Source organism: Procambarus clarkii, chromosome 1 (genome assembly GCF_040958095.1).
Source record: "Procambarus clarkii isolate CNS0578487 chromosome 1, FALCON_Pclarkii_2.0, whole genome shotgun sequence".
In the NCBI taxonomy this organism is placed as follows: Eukaryota; Metazoa; Arthropoda; class Malacostraca; order Decapoda; family Cambaridae; genus Procambarus; species Procambarus clarkii.
Genome location: NC_091150.1, coordinates 20,848,628 through 20,869,296, shown reverse-complemented (window position 1 = coordinate 20,869,296; position 20,669 = coordinate 20,848,628). Strand labels below are relative to the sequence as shown.

The 20,669-nt window shown below is 42.9% G+C and overlaps 1 protein-coding gene and 1 non-coding gene across 2 annotated transcripts in view; both read right to left on the bottom strand.

Annotated features, from left to right (window-relative positions):
• Window positions 1–883, bottom strand: part of LOC123754242 (uncharacterized) — a 125,416-nt gene extending 124,533 nt beyond the window's left edge. The window contains exon 1 of the mRNA XM_069314559.1: window positions 757–883. Within this exon, the coding sequence (XP_069170660.1) occupies window positions 757–868 (112 nt within the window). The 5' untranslated portion in view covers window positions 869–883. The remainder of the gene's footprint in view (window positions 1–756) is intronic.
• Window positions 884–20,470: 19,587 nt separating this feature from the next.
• On the bottom strand, window positions 20,471–20,669 carry LOC138363924 (small nucleolar RNA U3). Its single transcript, XR_011228271.1, has one exon. It is a non-coding gene; the product is annotated as a small nucleolar RNA U3 (small nucleolar RNA).

Below are 20,669 nucleotides of genomic sequence, written 5' to 3'. Positions count from 1 at the left end.
ACGACACTGCTGTATCCAGGACTACGACACTGCTGTATCCAGGACTACGACACTGCTGTATCCAGGACTACGACACTGCTGTATCCAGGACTACGACACTGCTGTATCCAGGACTACGACACTGCTGTATCCAGGACTACGACACTGCTGTATCCAGGACTACGACACTGCTGTATCCAGGACTACGACACTGCTGTATCCAGGACTACTAAATAAATATGAAACTCACTAAACACTGTGTATCTAATCAACTCAACAATGTAACATAATCATACGTTATAGTTTTTTACCTTCTGCTTTAAAATTGCACTGTATCTATTGCTACCCAATTTCCCAATCTTTATGTACCCAATAAGAACATCTTTATCATTGTGATCATTGCTGTCTTCTTATATGTGCTGTCAATCTGCTGTATGGTGTCTATTAATCTTGTTTAAATTACCAATCAAGCTGTCAATATAATCAATCAGAGCTTTAATTTACCAATGTGCTTTAATATGCTTACTAATCTCTCGCATCTTATTTTTTTTCTTGCAATGTATTTGTTATCATTTTATTAATTCTGATAGAATTTACCTACTTAAAATTATCTGTTAGATTAAGGACCTGCCCGAAACGCTGCGCGTACTAGTGGCTTTACAAGACTGTAAATACTGTGCTATGTATTCTCACAAACCCAATGTACCTTCTTGTATATAAATAAATGAATATGTAAATAAATAAGTAAGTAATTACAGAGCTCAAAGTGCCTCATACCATTAGGTCTGAAGGTCTGAAGGTCTGAAGGTCTTCCTTCCTTCCTTCCTTCCTTCCTTCCTTCCTTCCTGAAGGAAGGAAGGAAGATTAGGTCTGAAGGTCTGAAGGTCATTAGGTCTTTTCATGCCCGAAACGCTTTGCGTAATAGTGGCTTTAGGCATTGTATGTACTAGCTCTACCTATAAGTCTACCAATCCTTGTAAAAATTTATTGTATGTATGTACCTTACCTAAATAAAATTGTATTGTATTGTTGTATTGTACTTATAACAGGGCAATCACAGATAGTGTTTTAATGTCCCATCACTTGTTCACATAGTTTACAGTTGGGTATTAGGTATTGTATGTACTAGCTCTTTCTGTAAATCCAACACTATGTTTGTAACTTATCTTCTATGTATGTACATTTACCTGAATAAAAATTTGAATTTGAAATGTTCACCATTGAGGGATTCATTACCTGCAGCCACCTGCCATAGATATCAATATCCCAGCTAAATTCTGGCAATTACAGTATCACACTGTCTAGTGGATGTTTTATGCTGCCCGTATATATAATTGTAGGTTCTAAACAAGTCATAGGACTTTATACTCGTGCTTTCTGGCCTTTGTGTGTCAGTGACTCTCATCTGTCTTCCATAATAATAATAATAATAATAATATTTTATTTAGGTAAGGTACATACATACAATAAATTTTTACAAAGATTGGTTGACTTATAGGTAGAGCTAGTACATACAATGCCTAAAGCCACTATATATTACGCAAAGCGTTTCGGGCATGATAAACTTAAATGACAAGCTTAATACTAATTGAGCATAATGAGTAGATGAAAACAAGAAATGAAAACATAGATGAAAAAGCAGCACAAATACAATTATGTCGACAAACAGCGCTCTTTAAAGAAAAAACACAGACATTGGTTGACAATAGAAGGGTAAGGTAGGTTACAGGGAATTTATTAGGTATAGCTTCGCTTTTAACTTAAACTGGTTGAGAGAGGTACAGTCTTTAACATGGTTGGGAAGGTCATTCCACATTCTGGGCCCCTTGATTTGTAGAGCATTTCTAGTTTGATTAAGTCGTACTCTAGGAATATCAAAACTGTATTTATTTCTGGTGTGGTGCTCATGGGTTCTGTTACAACCTTCTATGAAGCTTTTGAGATCAGGATTGGCATTATAGTTTAGCGTTTTATATATGTATAATACACATGAGAGAATGTGCAGTGACTTAATGTCTAACATATTCAGAGATTTAAGTAGGGGTACCGAGTGGTGTCTGGGGCCAGAGTTGGATACTGTCCTGAGATATCGCGGCTTTTATAGCAGAGATTGGAATGCCCGATATCCAACTCAATTTCAGGTTTTAGTTGACTTGTCTGTGTCATCATGCCGGACAACACCTATGTGAGATGGAATTCTACACATATGCAAATCTTGGATTGTACTAAAATTGCACTGTATCCATATGTCGCTTCCAGTAGATAAACGACATATGAGATTAGGAAACAAGTAGTGTATTATGAAGACTAATAATAAACAGCAGGTCCCCAATGACTCTCCAATATCTCCATTGTTCAAACAATTATGTATTAGCGATAAGACCTACCATTAATGTATCATGACATACTGTAAATATATAGCTCATGAAATAGAATATTCTCTGTAACTAGCTGACATTGTAACTATAAGGTGTGAAGGATACATGAAATTGTTTATGTTTTTATGTTTGTATACATGAAATTGTTTATGTTTAATTCCGCACAGTCCCGTTTCGGAACTGGAAACAGGCGGGAAACCCACCTGAGGGACGGAGTCCCTCAGGTGGGTTTCCACGCCCACGTTTCCACGACCACACCCAAGCGCACCCACTCCAAGATGACCTGACGGAGCGCAGGAGAGGAAGCCTGCCCTGTCAGCCCCGAACCCCCAGCAGGAGGCGGAGCCACCCAACGCCACCTCAGGCCGCGAGAAACGACCCGAAAAGCCCACAAATCGTGAGACCAGGCATGAGCGAACAGAGACAGCCTCCCCCCCATTGCCCCGTCAATGGGGCGAACCGCGAAAGGGCCGCTGCCCCTTACGAGAACCCGACCTGCACGCAGAGCGAACACCGCGCCAACCAAGCACAGGTGGGACCGCAGGCGGCACCGGAAACGAACCCAACACCTGTGGCCCACCCCAACAAACGGAACTGCGCGCCCTGGTACGACCCCGCCGGGAAGGAACCCCCTGGGTCCCCCGGAGAACCAACAACTCAGACATAGGGCGGCAAGAGGAAGAAGCCGCCTGAATATAACGTTCTACCGCAGAAGCCTCAAAATGCAGAGGACAAAAGGGAGAAGACAACCTAAGAACCAGGGCCCAAGCGGATTCCAAAGAGGAAGCCAGGACTGCCTGATGACATGCGAAGCATGCAGCGAAAACAGCAGCAACGCCTCCCGCAGGATAGGCGCAAAAAGCTTCAACATGGCAGATGACGCCCGAGCAGCTGAGACCAAGGCGTCAGATCCTGGAACGGCCCCAAGCGCCTCAACATTCTCCGCAAACCAATCCGAAGATAGCTCCAGGAGGAAAAAGAAACGCAGGATCGAAGCCAAAAAGCCACGAGCGCTCAAATCCTCCGCCACAAGAGCAGCCGATAGGGAAGGAACCTGCACATGGAGCTGCACCGCACCAACATCCCGCAGAAGGGCAGGAGCAAAAAGACACTCATTAAGATGCTCAAAATCGCCCCCCAGGTAAACCTGGACCACCGTCAACACCTCACGCCACTCAAATGTGCGGGTTCGACAGAACGAGTCCCAAGCATCCAGCGAAAACAAGGGGCAGTCTGCAAGCCAGGACAACCCCGGAACCTCATAACGAACCCAGTAAGGACACGAAGATCAAAACCTGAAGGAAGAAGGATCCATTATGGAGGCATACTCCGGGTCATGCAGGAGGGAAGCCGCCAAGGCCAACCGCACCTCAGACAGATACAGGAAGCAGAAAACCTCAGGAAAGAGGGAACCGAAGAACCCACAGGGACACGGAACCGAACCTGGGGAGGAGCAGAACCCAAGTCCAAATCGTACGCAGAGGGGGGAAAAGGAAAACCCCACTCCTTGCAACAGTAAGCCCCGCTCAGAAGGACGGAAAATCCAGGCGGGGTCCAATGGAGCCCAAGGCCCCCAAGTCAGCTCCTCCCCAACCCCAGGAGCCGCCACACCAGGCTCCAGGGCCGAGCCGTCCTCCAAAGCCCCGGCCTCACAAGAAAAAGCCGGGGCAGCCGAAAGCTCTGGAAGAGAAGGGGCCCACTGGTCAGACCCCGGAGCAGCGCCTGGAGGAACAGACTCGAATGCCTCCGTAGCCCCCCCCGGACGGGGCAACCCCCGAAACTGTCCGAGTCTCAGAAACCGCTAAACCCCACCCCGACCCCGAAGCCCTCAGACGCTTAGGGGCCAGAAGCAGGGGGGGGGGGGGGAAGAATGAACCACCGAAGGGGAAGAACAAGGGGGCGCAGACGGAACCAAGGCCAAAGCGACCAACACCCTCAAGTCTGGGTCCCTATACACAAAGCGGGGCAGCCGCAGGGCGTCCGGGGAAGCAATAACCCGTGCGCGTTGCAATAACCTAAACCTACCATGCAACGCACGAGCTGCCTGCACCCGAAATAACTCATCAGCAGACTGGGTGAATTGAGTCACAAACAAGCAACACAGCTCGCAGGACTCAGGGTCGAATGTGTCACCGACCAAACAGGCAGCATGACGGAGGCAAAAACAATGAGAGTCACCCTGAGACAAGGGGACAGAGCAACCCTCAAACTCGCACACAGCAAGAGGGGACGCAAGGGTCTCCTCCATCGGACCCAAGAGCCCCCGCGGGGTTTCCCAGGGCCCCTAGACTGGGTCTGCTAAGGGTTATCCCAGGCAGGGCACTGCTAACCGGCGGCCCAAACTACCAAGCAAACTGCTAAAGCTGAACCCACGGGACGTGTCCACTCGCGAGGGCGAAGCAGGGGTGCCACCACACAAACGACCCTAATATAAGGGGAGGGAAAAACAAGGCAGACTCCCCCCCCCCCCCACCAGGCAAAAACAAAAAGAAAAGAAAAACCACCCAAGTGGACAACGTACCCAGAGGGAACAGAGCCGGCCGCTATTATAGGTGAAAACTAGCTACGCAGTACCCTGCGCCCCACCAGTGCAATGACTACCACTAAATCAGCTGAAGTGGAATGCTGAGCTCAGGTGCACATTCTCTAAGAACCCATGGTGAAACTCCATCTGGGCCAACTGCTTTGTTCTTACATAGTTCTGTGAGCATTTTTTCCACTTCGTCTCTAGACACCTTTATGTGCTCAATGTTGTTCTCTGGAATTTTTATTGTGTCTGGTTCCCTGAAGATTTCATTTTGCACAAACACACTTTGGAACTTTTTGTTTAATGTTTCACACATTTCATTTTCATTTTCTGTGAATCTGTTTCCCATTTTAAATCTCTGAATATTATCCTTTACCTTCAATTTGTTGTTTATAAATTTAGAAAATAGGCCTGGTTCTGTTTTACATTTGTCCGCAATACCTTTTTCAAAATTTCTTTCTGCCTCTCTCCACACAGCCGCGTAGTTGTTTCTCGCATCTTTGATATCGCTGATATGTTTGGAGGTTTGACCTCTTCCTATATTGATTCCATTTTTGTGACTTTTGGTCTCTGGCCCTCTCCCAATTTCTGTTGAACCAATCCTGTTTCCTAGTTCTGCATCTATGCTTTGGTATAAATTTTTTGTGCCTTTATCATATATATCACAAAACTTGACATACATCTCATTTACTTCCTTGCCTAGCAACAAGTCTGTCCAATTATACTCACTAAAAAAATTTCTAAGGTCGCCATAGTGTCCTCTCCTGAAGTCAGGTCTTTCAACTGCTTCAACCAATTATTTTCTTCCAGATTATAACGCATTGCATACTTTATTCCCAAAAAGACATGGTCCCTTTTACCCAAGGGAGAAAGGTACTGAATGTCAAATATCTCTTCCTCCTTCCTGGTAAATATCAAATCCAGCATGGAGGGAATGTCCCCTTCCCTCATCCTCATAGCTTGTTTAACGTGTTGATACAAGAATGTTTCCAGGATGAGGTCTACAAATCTACAGGTCCAAAAGTCCTCTGTTCTAGCTTCATATGCTTCCCAGTCTATGGATTTCAAGTTGAAATCGCCAACTATCAACAGTCGTGATCTATCTTTATCCGCTCTTGCTATAATCTCTCTCATTATTGTTATAAGACCCTCTCATTTACTATCTAGTTCCTCGTTTGTCCATGTGTTGCTTGGCAGTGGACTATGTGCATTTATGATCATTAGTTTATCATCCTCATGGCAGATCTCTACTGCTATTATGTCAACCTCTCAAGGATTGGCAATCATTATCTCTTTTACCTTAAGGTGTTCTTTCACCAGCACAGCAATGCCACCGCCTTTCCTAATTTTTCTGTCCCGTCTCCAAACTGAGTAGCCTCTTGGGAATATGACTTCATTTAAAATAACATCTTCAAGTTTTATCTCCGTGAGTGCAACAATGTCTGGTGTCTGCAGTTGTATTACATCACTTAACTCCGGTATCTTTGATCTCACTCCATCTACATTGGTGTATACAATTTTCAGGAACATGTTCCCCCCTCTCCTTATTCTTCACTACCCCTCTCTCTAGCAATTTTGTTGGTTTGCCTTTTTGTACCATTTTACTGGCCTGCCTACCACTATCCCTTTGTAGAGAAAAGAATTTATTTCTTCTTCGTTTCTGCTCTTATTTAGACGCTTTGCCTCTACGAGGTTCAGTTTCAGCTTCTCTCTGTCTTCTTTTGAAAGATCTCGTCTTAATGACCACACTTTTCCATCCTCATCACTTTGTAATTTTCTAGAATTCCTTAGTACTTCTTCCATCTGTTTGGCATCGTTTAGGGTGATCCTCAGAGGTCGATCTTTCCCTTTTACGTACCTGCCTATTCTCCTGTTGTCGCACACATTCTCTATGGTAGTAAGAAGTATCAAATTCCCCACCCTCCAAATATCAAATTTGGAGGAGGGTGAACTGATAATTTCCACGAGGCCAACAATTTTATCTACTATTTTCGCTTCTTCTACAGCTCTTTCTGACCTAGATGTTATCTTCTTTTTCTTTTGCAAGCAAAAATTTTATCAGGGGCTTACTCCGATCAACTGTGTTTTGCACCAACTTCGAGTTAGATGCCAATTCCTTTCTCACTTCCAGCCTAATGTTTGTTTTATCCTGGTTGCTGTAGTGTTTGGCTTCCTTTACTGCATCTTCAATTTTTTCCTTTTCCTTGGCCACTTGTGCATAGGTGAGTTGCATATCTTTCTTGCACTGTTCTATTCCCTGTGTAACTTCCTCCATCTATACTAACAAAAGCTGTTTTTCCTGTTGAATTTCCTTACCTATTGTAGTCATTTATGTTTAGATTTGCTTTAACTTCTTCCAAAGCTATTTTTAAGAGTTTGTTTTCCTCTTCCATGGCTTTGCAATTTGTTTCCAATTGATTCTTGTTCTTGCACAAGTCTTTCACTAACCCCTCACGACCTAAAACTTTGCTATTCAAATGGTCATTACTTTTTTCAATTTACTGATTATTTCTACATTTGAGTTCACTATAATATCTAATTTTGCCAACTTGTTTTGTAGACTGCTTATATCAATGCTTTCTTCATTGAATCCCCCAAAATCAAGCTCTGTTTTGTTTTTCCTTTTTCCGGCAGCCATCTTGAATGTTGTTGTCTGCACTGTAACACTAGGGCAACTTTTTCTCATCTAATTTTTTCACTTCCCTTAGCACATTCGTGTTATCTCACCTATTTTTCAAAAGCACTACACAATTATGTTCCTTGAGACACCACTCACTATCATCAACTTGTGCTACAATACAGTGGCACCTCAACTTACGATAGCCCCTACTTACGATAATTTCGAGTTACGATGTAAATTTCATCGAAAAATGCAACTCGACATCCGATGGTGTCGTCGACTTCCGATATTTGTTGGTACACGTTCGTGTCGACCGAGCACGTGGTTCCCGGTCACGCGATCCGACCTGCCTCAGTTTACTTCAGCTGCCCGCTTAGTGACGATCGCCCTATAAGAAATTCCGCGTTTGTGGTGATTTTTTGCATTTTGAACATTAAAATAATTATTATATACCACACCATGAGTCCCAGGAAAGTCAGTGGTATCTGACTGAGAATAGCAGAAACAAGAGTACAGAATGTTTCTTCCTCAACAATTAAGAAAATGTGTGCAGCACGGGAAGAATTGCAAACCTTTGCTGAAACGACTCACCCAAACCAAGCTGCAGTAGGTCGTTGCCTTAATCTATTCAATGACACTGTGATGCATCATTACAGACAAATGTTAAAACGAAGGGAAAAACAAATGTCTCTTGACAAATTTGTAGTGAGACAAACAAGCACTGAACCACAACCAGGTCCTAGTGGTGTTCAGGCAAACGTAGGAGAGAGAGAGTACCCCAGAGAAAACATCACTGCCTGATGTGATAATGGAAGGGGACTCCCCTTCCAAAGAGGAACAACTCTCCTCCTCCCCCCTCATCACCATCTTCCGTACTCCATCAAGAGCTCTCCATAAAGGTAAGATCAACTTAGGTACTGTATTGTAGTTAGAAAAAAACATTGTATTCAGTATAAAATGTATTTGTATGTTAATATTTTGGAGGGTGGGGAACTGATTAATTCAATTCCCTTTATTTCTTATGGGAAAAATCGCTTCGACTTACGATATTTCGAGTTACGATCCGTCTCTGGGAACGGATTAGCTTCGTAAGTCGAGGCCCCATTGTACTTAGGTTTGTTGAAATATGCTGCAGCTCCTCCATATGGAATATGCATAATATGAAATATGCTCCATATGCTGGAGCATATGGAGAAATATGTGGTCTTTGTATGATGCATGATGGTGGACGTACAGCCTTTTGTACATAGTGTATAGTCGCCCTTGTTGTTTTTCTAAAGTAACGTAAATATTAAGTTTGTTTATTTTTGTAAGCCAAGTTTTAAGAAATTATTATCTTATGTTGATTATAAATAAAGAATGAAATTATTTGTGTTTGTTTACTCTTGCAACTATCACACCACAAAGGACTTTAGCAGTTATATTTACTTTGTTTTACTTTTTTTTATTTAATGTGCGTAAGGCAAACTACAGCTGCCAGGTATTTGCTGCGCTACCTACAACACGTCACAAATTTATATAATTTTATATAATATATTTGTTAAAATACAAGTTGTTGTTCACGAATTACATGACGACTCCATCTATAGGATCATTTGTATTCAAATTTACATACTCTGTCCAAACAAAATTAAAATATTACAAAAATATATTACTGCAAAAATGTTACTTTTCTTTCTTCTTTAAGTTTCATGGATCACCTTTTTCGTCTTCGCAATACATGCAGTTTGCATGAAGGTTTTCCCCTCCCGATGACTGCGCAAGTGGTAATGTTGAAAGATGTGGCACTTACACTTGGCATATCAATGTTCATAATTTGGCAGATATTGAACGTTATCAATGTCTTCCATTTGTGTGAGGATAGTGACAAAAATAAGCATGAGTGGAACTTGACTCAGGACAGCAAGGGTGAGTTGTGTTGATGGTAACAAAGTGTTGCTGTGCTATTTATTTATTTATTTATTTATTTATTTATTTATTTATTTATTTATTTATTTATTTATATACTAGAAGGTACATTGGGGGTTAAGAGAGAACATAGAAATGATGTTGATTTTACAATCTTGTAAAGCCATTAGCACGCATAGCGTTTCGGGCAAGTCCTTAAACTAACAGATAATTTTAAGTAGATAATTTATAGTAGAATTGACAACAAATGTTTATAGATACTTTACAGCTTTACTTTACAGGCACAGGTAATTTTAAGTAGAAAAATTACAGTAAAATTGACAAAAAATGTTTACAGGTCAACAAAAATAAAGATTAGAATAATACAATAATAACAAAATACTATAGTGAACAAGGATTACTAGGTACATTAGGATACATTAGAATAAAATATCAGGGTTATACATTGGTTCACCATAGCACAATTTGAGGATCATTTCAAGGAATAATGGAATAGAATATGCACTCAATATAACAACCATGATATCAGATGATATCAAAGATTACAATGGTAGAGTAATATGGTTTAGGCACATATATTGGGGGGATTTGGTAGCACTAGATACAGTGCAAGTTAAAGCACTAGGTAGGAAACTATGAAGATGAAATTACGTACTTTTTGGTTTTATTTTTGAATAAGGAAAAAGTTGGACAGTTTTTCAATTCATTAGGGAGTGAGTTCCATAGACTAAGTCCCTTTATTTGCATAGAGTGTTTACACAGATTAAGTTTGCCTCTGGGGATATCAAAGAGATATTTATGTCTGGTGTGGTGAGTATGAGTTCTATTACATCTGTCAGGAAAGTTTCAGAACAGGGTTTGCACTTAAGAAAAGGGTTTTATAGATGTAATTGACACAAAAGAATGTATAGAGTGAATTTATGTTTAGTTTAGGGAGCCGGTCGGCCGAGCGGACAGCACGCGGGTCTTGTGATCCTGTGGTCCTGGGTTCGATCCCAGGCGCCGGCGAGAAACAATGGGCAGAGTTTCTTTCACCCTATGCCCCTGTTACCTAGCAGTAAAATAGGTACCTGGGTGTTAGTCAGCTGTCACGGGCTGCTTCCTGGGGGTGGAGGCCTGGTCGAGGACCGGGCCGCGGGGACACTAAAGCCCCGAAATCATCTCAAGATAACCTCAAGATAACCTCCCCCTTAGTATGTTTAGGGATTTAAACAGGGGAGCTGCGTGTTGTCTGGAAGCAGAGATTGTTATTGTCCTGATAGCAGATTTTTGTTGGGTGATGATGGGCTTGAGGTAGTTTGCAGAGGTTGAGCCCCATGCACAGATACTATAAGTAAGACAGGGATAGATAAGTGCATAATAGAGTGAGGGGAGAGCAGAGTAGGGTACATAATATCTGATCTTAGAGAGTATACCAACTGTTGGAAACTATGGAACTATGGAAAGTGTGCGGTTTAGTCAAGAGACTGGAGTTAGTAAGTCAAAGTATGTTTGGGAGCTAGTTGCAGTTCAGAAAAAGTTAGGGCAGATTAGGGTAGGGTAGGTTAGATTGTTTAGTAATGTGGGGTTAGTGTGTATAGGGTTATGATTTGTTGGAGAAGGTTTTTTGAGATATATACAAGAGTTGTTACATTCTTGTACAATTAATTAAAAAGGTTAATTAAAGATAAGGTAGGTTAGGTTGTCGTAATGCGGATCTTTACGTCTGAGATGTAATTGCACGTCTTCCTTCACATGCCAGTAGTACAGCGTGTTGAATATCTGTGAGAGGTTGGAGGATGTCTCGTCCCTTCAAGATGTTGTGTTGATTTAGGGGCGACGACGATCGTGGACAGCGACGACTCGAGTGTTGTTGATGTTGTAAACCGGTCGTTTATGCTCCCGTCACCAGCCTCATTTTCTTTGGTATACGGTATTTTACCAGATTATTTCTAATATTTGAGTTAAAGTTTTCCAGTTTTGTGGTTGAGTGAATTTACTGAATTTAGTTTTAACGATTAAACATTTGTTAATTATTCTTCCTCATGCTTGGTCCCTTTTATATTATTCTGTCTATTTTGTTTTTACAATTTGCCAACATGTCTTATTTTATTAGCAAAATTAGGTATACACAGCAATGTGCTGCTACCCTATTCTATATGAGATATTACAGAGTGTAAATCAAGAACTAGCTATACGTTCAACTATTATTCCCATCTCACAGGATGGTTAGTCATACATGGAATTAGAGGAGATAAAATTAGGAGGAGATAATTTATGCAGTCTCCGTGGTGTAGTGGTAAGACACTCGCCTGGCGTTCCGCGAGCGCTATGTCATGGGTTCGTATCCTGGCCGGGGAGGATTTACTGGGCGCAATTCCTTAACTGTAGCCTCTGTTTAACGCAACAGTAAAATGTGTACTTGGATGAAAAAACGATTCTTCGCGGCAGGGGATCGTATTCCAGGGACCATAGGATTAAGGACTTGCCCGAAACGCTACGCGTACTAGTGGCTGTACAAGAATGTAACAACTCTTGTATATATCTCAAAAAAATTAATGTATCATGACATACTGTAAATATATAGCTCATGAAATAGAATATTCTCTGTAACTAGCTGACATTGTAACTATAAGGTGTGAAGGATACATGAAATTGTTTATGTAATAATTTAAGATGAGGTCTGATAAAGACCTTTTGTGCCCTCTGTAATGCTTTTTGCGCTACCGCTCACAGGATGAGTATGGGGTGCACAATAAACTAGCCGCCTCCGGCGGCAACAATCAAGATAAAAATGCAAGACACACGCGCCTCTTCTCACCACCAAATTCAACTCTCATTGCCCTTTACGTCAATATAATAATAATAATAATATATACGATGTCCACCTAATTACAAAACGTATTATCTAAACAGGAGGGCGGGCTGTAACAAGGTAATACCAACCACGTACATCTTTACAGCAAATATGAACATTGCTTGCAAAAAGCGATGAAGTTTCTGTGGGAGGGAAATGCATGAATATCGTTTGGCGTTTTTGGACTGAAAAAAACAGTCCATCGGACACCATAAAGATCATTGGTACTATTGCGAACGTGTCAAAGAACTCAACCATAGACTCAACAGAACAAGAAAGCTATACAAAAAGCAGCCAAGTGACCGCAACAGGATCTTACTTTGTGAGGTCAAGGAACATGTGCATCAAGAGACCAGGATAATAAAATAACAAAAGTGGCTGGAATGGTGTTCACACCTGAATGAACACACCTCTCTCGGAGAGATGTGGCAGCAAATTCACCGAGCCAAAGGGAATAAAACACCTAAAGCTCCACACCCCAAGGATCCTCAACAGGAAGCCGAAGTACTGGCAACCAGGTTTGCAGAGAGAGCAATCAGCTTCCACCAGATGTATTAGCAGTGCAGGCAGGATTAGAGGAAGAAAGATGGCACAGAATCCTTACAGCATGTGCAGAAGTCTCTGACACTAATGTCCCCTTCACACTGGATGAGCTCAATCGGGCTAAGAAATAGCCACTGCTTTTTTCAAAAGTGGTGGGTTTTCTGTGAGAAGAAAACGTATGTTTAAGAGTTTACCTGAATAGACATTTGAATTTTTTGAATTTGAGTAGCGTCTAACCATCTAAGCTGCACGCTCAACGAGCAGGGGTTATATTAAGGCAAGCCCGCGGAGTCAGCGGCACGGCCTTTTGGCTAAGATCAAAGTGTGTGTGAAGTGGGGAGTCCACTATATTCCTGGACCTCGAGAAAGCCTTTGAACTGGCTAGCGCCCCAGCTATTCTCTGCTGCCTCATTGACAAAGAGGTCAGAGGCAACCTGCTCTCCTGGACCAAAAACTGTCTCATAAACAGAGAAGCAAGAGTAAAACTTCATGGCACAGTCTCTGAGTACAAAAGACATGAAAATGGTACACCGCAAGGAGGTATTCTCAGCCCTCTTCTCTTCAACTGTTTAATGGAAAGAATAATGAGGTTGAAACTCCCACATCACTGCAGGCTGCTAAACTACGCGGACGACTTTGTCATCATCATAAAAGGAAGGGATGCGGCGCGCCTTGCACCCAAATGCTTAGACTGCATCAGTAAAGAGGCAAAACAGATTGGGATCAAACTCAACCCCTCAAAGTCAAAGGCCATGCCCATAAAAATAGCGAAGCCCAACATCCAACTCACAGTACAGGGTCAACCAATTGAATGGGTCGACACCTATCAGTATCTAGGAATAATCCTGGACACACACATTGAAATTGAAATAAGTTTATTGAGGTAAAATACACACAAAGGGATGAGGTAGCTCAAGCTATTCTCACCCCGTTCAGTACAACGTGTTCATACATATATAGACACACATCACAAACAATAAACATATTGCCAAACATTCTGAGAAATAAACATATACATTTCCTCCTTCACACAAGTAGTATGGTATCAGACGTACACACAAATACTTTTATGACCTAGGTATACTGTATAGACAATTTGCAAGAGACATGCAGATAATTCAAGAAAAGATTACAGTCTTGGTGCAAAATTCTTATATCTCTCTAGAGTACATAACAATGAACATCTGTAACCTTGTTTCTTAAACCATTAACATTCCATGACAACATTTCAGTCTAGGGTGATCCATTATTAATCAATTCACTTTCTAAGTCATCCCCAATAAGTTCACTGAATGATAGCCATACCGTGTATAACATCTCCCACCTCCTCCCAACTTCACCAGTAAAAGCCACATTGCGATTCTCAAGAGATTTTTTCAGTCCCTAGACGTCCATTATTGGCCCAAATGATTCCTTCATTTTATGTTTAATTATAGAGTTCTTCCTTTCACTACGACTATCATCATTCACACTCACTTCACTTTCCTTCATTTCATCACTCATTGTTGCATTATTGCCCTCAACCACTATATCCTGACTTTCCTTCACCGTTTTGTGAGTTTCCTTGACCTCCTGAACGTTTAATTTCGCCTCGATGGACTCGATTCTCTGCCCAAGATTTAGGAGGAACTCACCAACTTTTCTAAGTTCAGCCTACACCTCCTTGACCATATTATTATGGCCCTCTTTCTGAGCCACAGTAGCCACTTCACTCACGGTTACATTGTCACTGCCAGAGTCCTGAGTGGTGGCGTGGCTGCTCGTTGCTGGAGCCTGACGAAGTAAAGGTGACTCCAATTTACCCACGCATTCGTCCGGTTCACTGGCACTGTTTGAGGCGGACTGTTCTGCTGTGCTCCCTGTATCTGGGTAAGAGCTCTTGCTTGCTCTGTAACATTCACCGGCCGGATAACACCCATACTCGGCCTCTTGCTACACACAGCCGAGCTGGCATTGTGAACGCCTCCACAGTTGCAGCATCTGGGAACTATTTTCTCACCCAGATTAAATCTGTTTCTACACACATTAGAGAGGTGAGACTTTCCGCAGAAACGACATCGTGGATCATGTTGACAGCTCCAGGATTTATGCCCCCATCTGCAGCATTTCAGACATTATGGGCTCTTCTACATACTTTGCTACATGCCTGTAGCCAGCCCCGGTGATGAACACTTTCTCGGGTACTTCACCTCTCACTAGAGCCACCACCTGACTCCTAGCTTCACCTTTAATAAGGTGACGCTTGGCCCACACAAATCGTTGGTCGTCGAGGATGAATTCGGGATCTAGAATCTGAGGGTATTTATAGATAATTACCTTCGTCAGCTTCTCGTTCTTCTCCGGTATTTCCATAACAATTCCATCATATCCTTGCTGGGTAAGATACTCCACTGCCTCCATAGAACCTACCGTTAGTAAGGTCTGTTCACACCTTCCTTCAGCAGGGGCTCGAACTTGAGGTGTTCTCTTCCAAGTTTGACTGTCTACAGCAGCTTGTGGTGGTAGGCCAGTGTGCATGAGGCAGGGAAGAGAAGCCTCCACCTCCGCTGTCCCTCACCTTCCTGACATCGTTCCGTCCTTTCGTCGACACTGGTTTGATCAGTCTCAGCGTCGTTCCTCATTCTCTTGTCGTTTCCGTCAGGTACACTGTCACTGCCAACACTACGCTCCACATCCTGTCTTCTCCGTTTCTTCTGTTGCCTGGTTAGAACTTCTTGAAAATCACTCTCCTCTACTGGCTGGCTGCTTTCTGACTCTGTGTCCATGAGAATATTGCCGTGGGGAGTAGCCAGTTCTTCTGTTAACTGATTCTCCATCTCAGTACCCAGCATGGGGGGAGATGTGTAGAATGTGATATGTGCAGAGGTGTTACTCTGGCAAGGGTGCAGGCGAGACGCAGCGGAACGACGTCCTCACCCGTTGACTGTCTTGTAAACACTCTAAAAAAGGTTAGAAAGTGTGTCCCATTCACCTGGGATCTAGGAGACTCGAACCGCAAATCCCACGCGTGTAAGGCCGAAGCTCTATACACATGAACTTTAATGCTGAGGTCACTTACTTGAGAGAGCGAACTGCGGCCCGGACGGTAATCCTCAGGTCGCTAACCTCCCTCTCTGGAGGAGCCAATCTGCAAGTCCTTCGCACATACTATGTACAGGCAGTCAGATCAATGATCGACTATGCCGCACCTGCACTAACAAGTCTATCACACCAACAGTGGAAAAAGCTTGAAGTTACCCAAAACAATGCTATGAGAGCTGCACTGGGAGCCCCCATGTGGACCAGGCTTGAAACTCTTAGACTGGAGACGGGTTTGTCCTCTCTTCAAGAAAGAATATCACAAAGGACAGCTGCAATTATCAGTAAGATAATTGTTTCTCCTGATCCAATCCCAGTACGACAGGCCTTGGTGGTTGGACGAGGCCAAAACAATGGAAACTCTTGGGCTGCAAGAGCAGGAAATGTCCTAAACAAACTACATTTAAAAAGCATGATTCTACTCAAATCTCTGAATATGTTAGACATTAAGTCACTGCACATTCTCTCATGTGTATTATACATATATAAAACGCTGAACTGTAATGCCAATCCTGACCTCAAAAGCGTCATAGAAGGTTGTAACAGAACCCATGAGCACCACACCAGAAATAAATACAGTTTTGATATTCCTAGAGTACGACTTAATCAAACTAGAAATGCTCTACAAATCAAGGGACCCAGAATGTGGAATGACCTTCCCAATCATGTTAAAGACTGTACCTCTCTCAACCAGTTTAAGATAAAAACTAAGCACTACCTAATAAATTCCCTGTAACCTACCGTATCCCTCTATTGTCAACCCATGTCTGATTTCTTAAACGCTGTTTGTCGACCTAATTGTATTTGTGCTGCGTTTTGAGCCATGTTCCCCCCTTTTTTATCTTTATTTTTTTATTTGTTCTCAACACTTTTTATTCTTTATACTCAATTAGTATTAAGTTTTAGTCATTAATGTTTTTCCTGCCCGAAACGCTTTGCGTAATAGTGGCTTTAGGCATTGTATGTACTAGCTCTATCTATAAATCGATTAAATTATGTAAAATCTATTGTATGTATGTACCTTACCTGAATAAACATTTTATTTTTTTTTATTTGACAGAGAGGGTGATCAACCACACCCAAATTACACTCCTTCCGCACCGTGGGAAGAGCCTACTTTCAAAATAGTAATAGAAAGTCTCCCAATGAAAAAGGCTGCCTATGATCCGACAATCCTAAGGCGCATAATAGAAGAGCAAATGTATAGCATAGCAGTAGCAGGAGCCACCCACATCTTCACAGACGGATCGGTGGACACAGAATATGAGAGTGCTGGCGCTGCTCTTTGCACGGCCAGCGTTCAGGCATATTGGAGACTGGGAGGACTAGTATCATCAACCCAAACAGAGCTGTTTGCCATACAACAGGCATTCGCATATGTGATTGCGCAAAACACTCAAGATGCAATCATACACACAGATTCAAAAGCTACACTTCAAATATTTGGACAAAAACAGTGGAAAGATAACGTGGAAATAATTACCACCATTTTGTATCTTGGAGCAGTCGCTAAAGGTAAAAGGACTCAACATAACTTTAAACTGGATCCCATCCCATATTGGAATCCCATTAAATGAAAAAGCTGAGGAAATTGCTAAATTGGCAACTCGTTATCCAGTGATACATAAAACCATTCAACCCAGCCTAGAGAACAACCCAGCCTAGAGAACATAAAAAACATCATCACCAAAAAACTCTCACACCTCAACAAAGCCGACCTGCACCAGAGAATAGCTGAAGGTTCGCCATCTGCAACATGGTATCTTCAGGCAACCAAATTAGAAAGGTCAAATATCCCAAAAGGAATCCACAGGGAAATAGCAGTTAGGTTATATAGACTACGTCTAGGTTACAGATGCAACTGGAAGACTGGTGAACCCCGACAGAGAGAATGCATCTTCTGTCACAGAACAGCCATTACTTCACTATCTTCTAGAATGTGAAGCAACCAACGACCTTAGAAGAGCTTTAAGAGTTCCTGAATCATGCAGTGGCCACCCTGAAGCCATCGACACAGCCACTCTCCTGGTCAACAAAGGTGTTTAGCAGCTGGACACCCTCATAAAGACTGTCAAGCAGTATCCTCCCCCGCGATAATAGCTTGACGATTAAATGCGACCTCAGAACACTGAAAATAATTACTGAACAAAAAATTGTACCACTTACGGGCTATTCATGCCCGTGCCACCTCTTAGAGGTGGCTTAATCTATATCAATCAATCAATCAGCGCACTGAACTTGATCACAGACTCTGCAACTTGTAACCGTCACGGCCGGACGTGTCCTCGCCGCTCTAGCTCACTCTCTCTCTGCACCTAGCTCTGTCGGATGGATAAACAAAAGGCAACAAGACTTTCTTTCTCTTGATGGTCAGACCCCACTCTTAACTTGGTGTTCTATGCCGAGTGAAGATGGTAGACCATCTTCAGTGAAGTTCTCTCTTAAAGAGAGATCCTTTGTCCACCATGCATCCCAAACGCTGCGAGGTCAAGCAAGCAGGGAACGCCCCCTTGACGAACACCCATTCTCCAAGACATCCCTCCTGCAGCTTTTAAAAGACGTTGCAAGAGTGACACCGAACGACATCAAACAGGAAGGCGCGGACATCCTTTTCTACTTCTATAGTGATGAGGAAGTCGACAAACCTGTTTTCCAGCGTTGAGTTTTAGCATCAACACTTTCGTCTCAACTTCCCACGCCAGTACCTGACTGCACGCTCTGTCATTATTCACGATCTCAGCCAAAGGATCGTGGAACACGACGAAGCGGATGACAGAGCATTCATACGCAACTTCAGGGTATCCAACCCGGGCTTAGGGCTCCACGAAGCTCACTTCTTTAACAGAAATCGCTCCTTGAAGTTGAACTTCGACACCGTAGAGTCGGCTACTCAGGCTACCAGTTTTTTTTACAGTTTTTACGGCTTACAGCTTCGGTATCCACATTTCCCCATTCCGGGTGAAGATGGAACGATCCCACAACGTCAACCAGTGCCTAAGGTGCTACGAGTACACCCACTCCACCAGCAAATGCCAACAGCCCATTCAGAAGTGCAGCCTCTGCTCAGCCAATCACCACTATTCCATTTGCAAGTCGAAATCACTCTGCTGTTTGCTTTGCAAGGACAATCATCCAGCAATCTCTATTCTTTGTCCTCATAGACAGGAAATCATCAAGAACATGGAGAAAACTTCATCTTCTGCCGGAGCCAGTTCATCTGCGGCAACCAACCAAGCAACCAACCAACCAGCGTCTACCACAACTCCGAATTTCAACGTCCAAGCCGCCATTTTCCCGGAGCTTCCGGGAGTACAAACAACTGCTACTGGTACTGCTAGTCACTGGGGGCCCAGCTCCCAACCAACCAGCAACGCATCGAGCCAGCCGACGCCACTTCCAGCCCACCTCGACCACTCACTGTACAGCATTGACATCAGCGGCCAGTATGATAGCTGGCAATAACCCCCAGGAATATGTTAGGATTCTAAATATTCTCTACAAGGCAAATGGTCTTCCAACTTCCAACGTTCCTGAGGAAGTTTACAACATCACCACTTCATCCTCAAGTTCTCGCGATCCGGATCCGGTCCCTAATATCACCGTGAACGCCGCCGTGCTGACAGATCTACTGTCAACAGCTACAACGCCTGCTCCTCTTGCAACATCATCACAAGGCACCCAGACGCCGACGCCACCTCCGACGACAACTACCACAGTTACACCTCGGCAGGGTGTATTGACAGGGCTTGGGTGCATGGGTGAATTGTGTAAAAACCTGGTTTGTGTCTTGGAGAGACTGCAGGACAGGTAGGTCAAAATGATTTCCCGGTTGCAATTCTTTTCCATGTCTTAGCTCAGACATATAAGGCAGCGTCTGGGATCCTCTCGGACGTACGTTCGAACCCTCGTCACGGCCCTTGTGGATTTGTTCATTTGCTCAATTATGGTATTTGTGCTTGGGGTTCTACTACTCAAAATCATCTACGTCCTCTAATTACTCAACACAAATCTGCTATTAGAATATACTAAATATCTTATCTAATTACAAAAGGTACTCTCTAAACAGGAGAATAGGCTGTAACAAGGTTATACCAACCACGTACATCTTTCCCGCAATAATAGCGAGCAAAATAACAAGCATGTTCAGCTAGGTTAAGCCTTGGCACTATATTCATTATTTAAACTCCTCTTCACAAACTTTTCTAATGCGTCTACATCAATGTCTAGACTTTTATTAATGTGAAATATACCGGTAACTAAGCACCAAACGGGGAGGTTTAGTTTAGTTCATTTATTATGCACCCCATACCCCAACAACCCCATCTTGTGGGCGGTAGTGGAAAGGGTTACAGAGGCACATAATGGGCTCAGGGACTGAACCCCACAATTCATACAGCTAAGCAAGTTACATGCAAATCCGAAAAAAAATACTTTCAATGAATAAACGCACTAAATTTATGCAGCTCAATATATATTGACAATAAATTTTGTCATAATGTAAAGTAGGTTTGAGTTGTATTAATTGTTACTCCCCATAGGGAGCGGACTAACGTCCTTACTAAAAAAAACCCATGGAAATTCCACAGTTGATTGTGAATCTCACTGCTCAGCCTGTGCAAGCCTCCTCACACCCGGTAAACCGAGAATGAACGGTCATCAAAGTCCTAGATCAGGGACCTAGAACTGCTTCCCGCTCAGAGGCTTGCACTTAGCTACATCATCACAGTGTGATTCTTTCCAAGTTTCGGACAAGGAACTCGGCAATCATACTATAGAATTGATCCTATGAAGTATGATCAT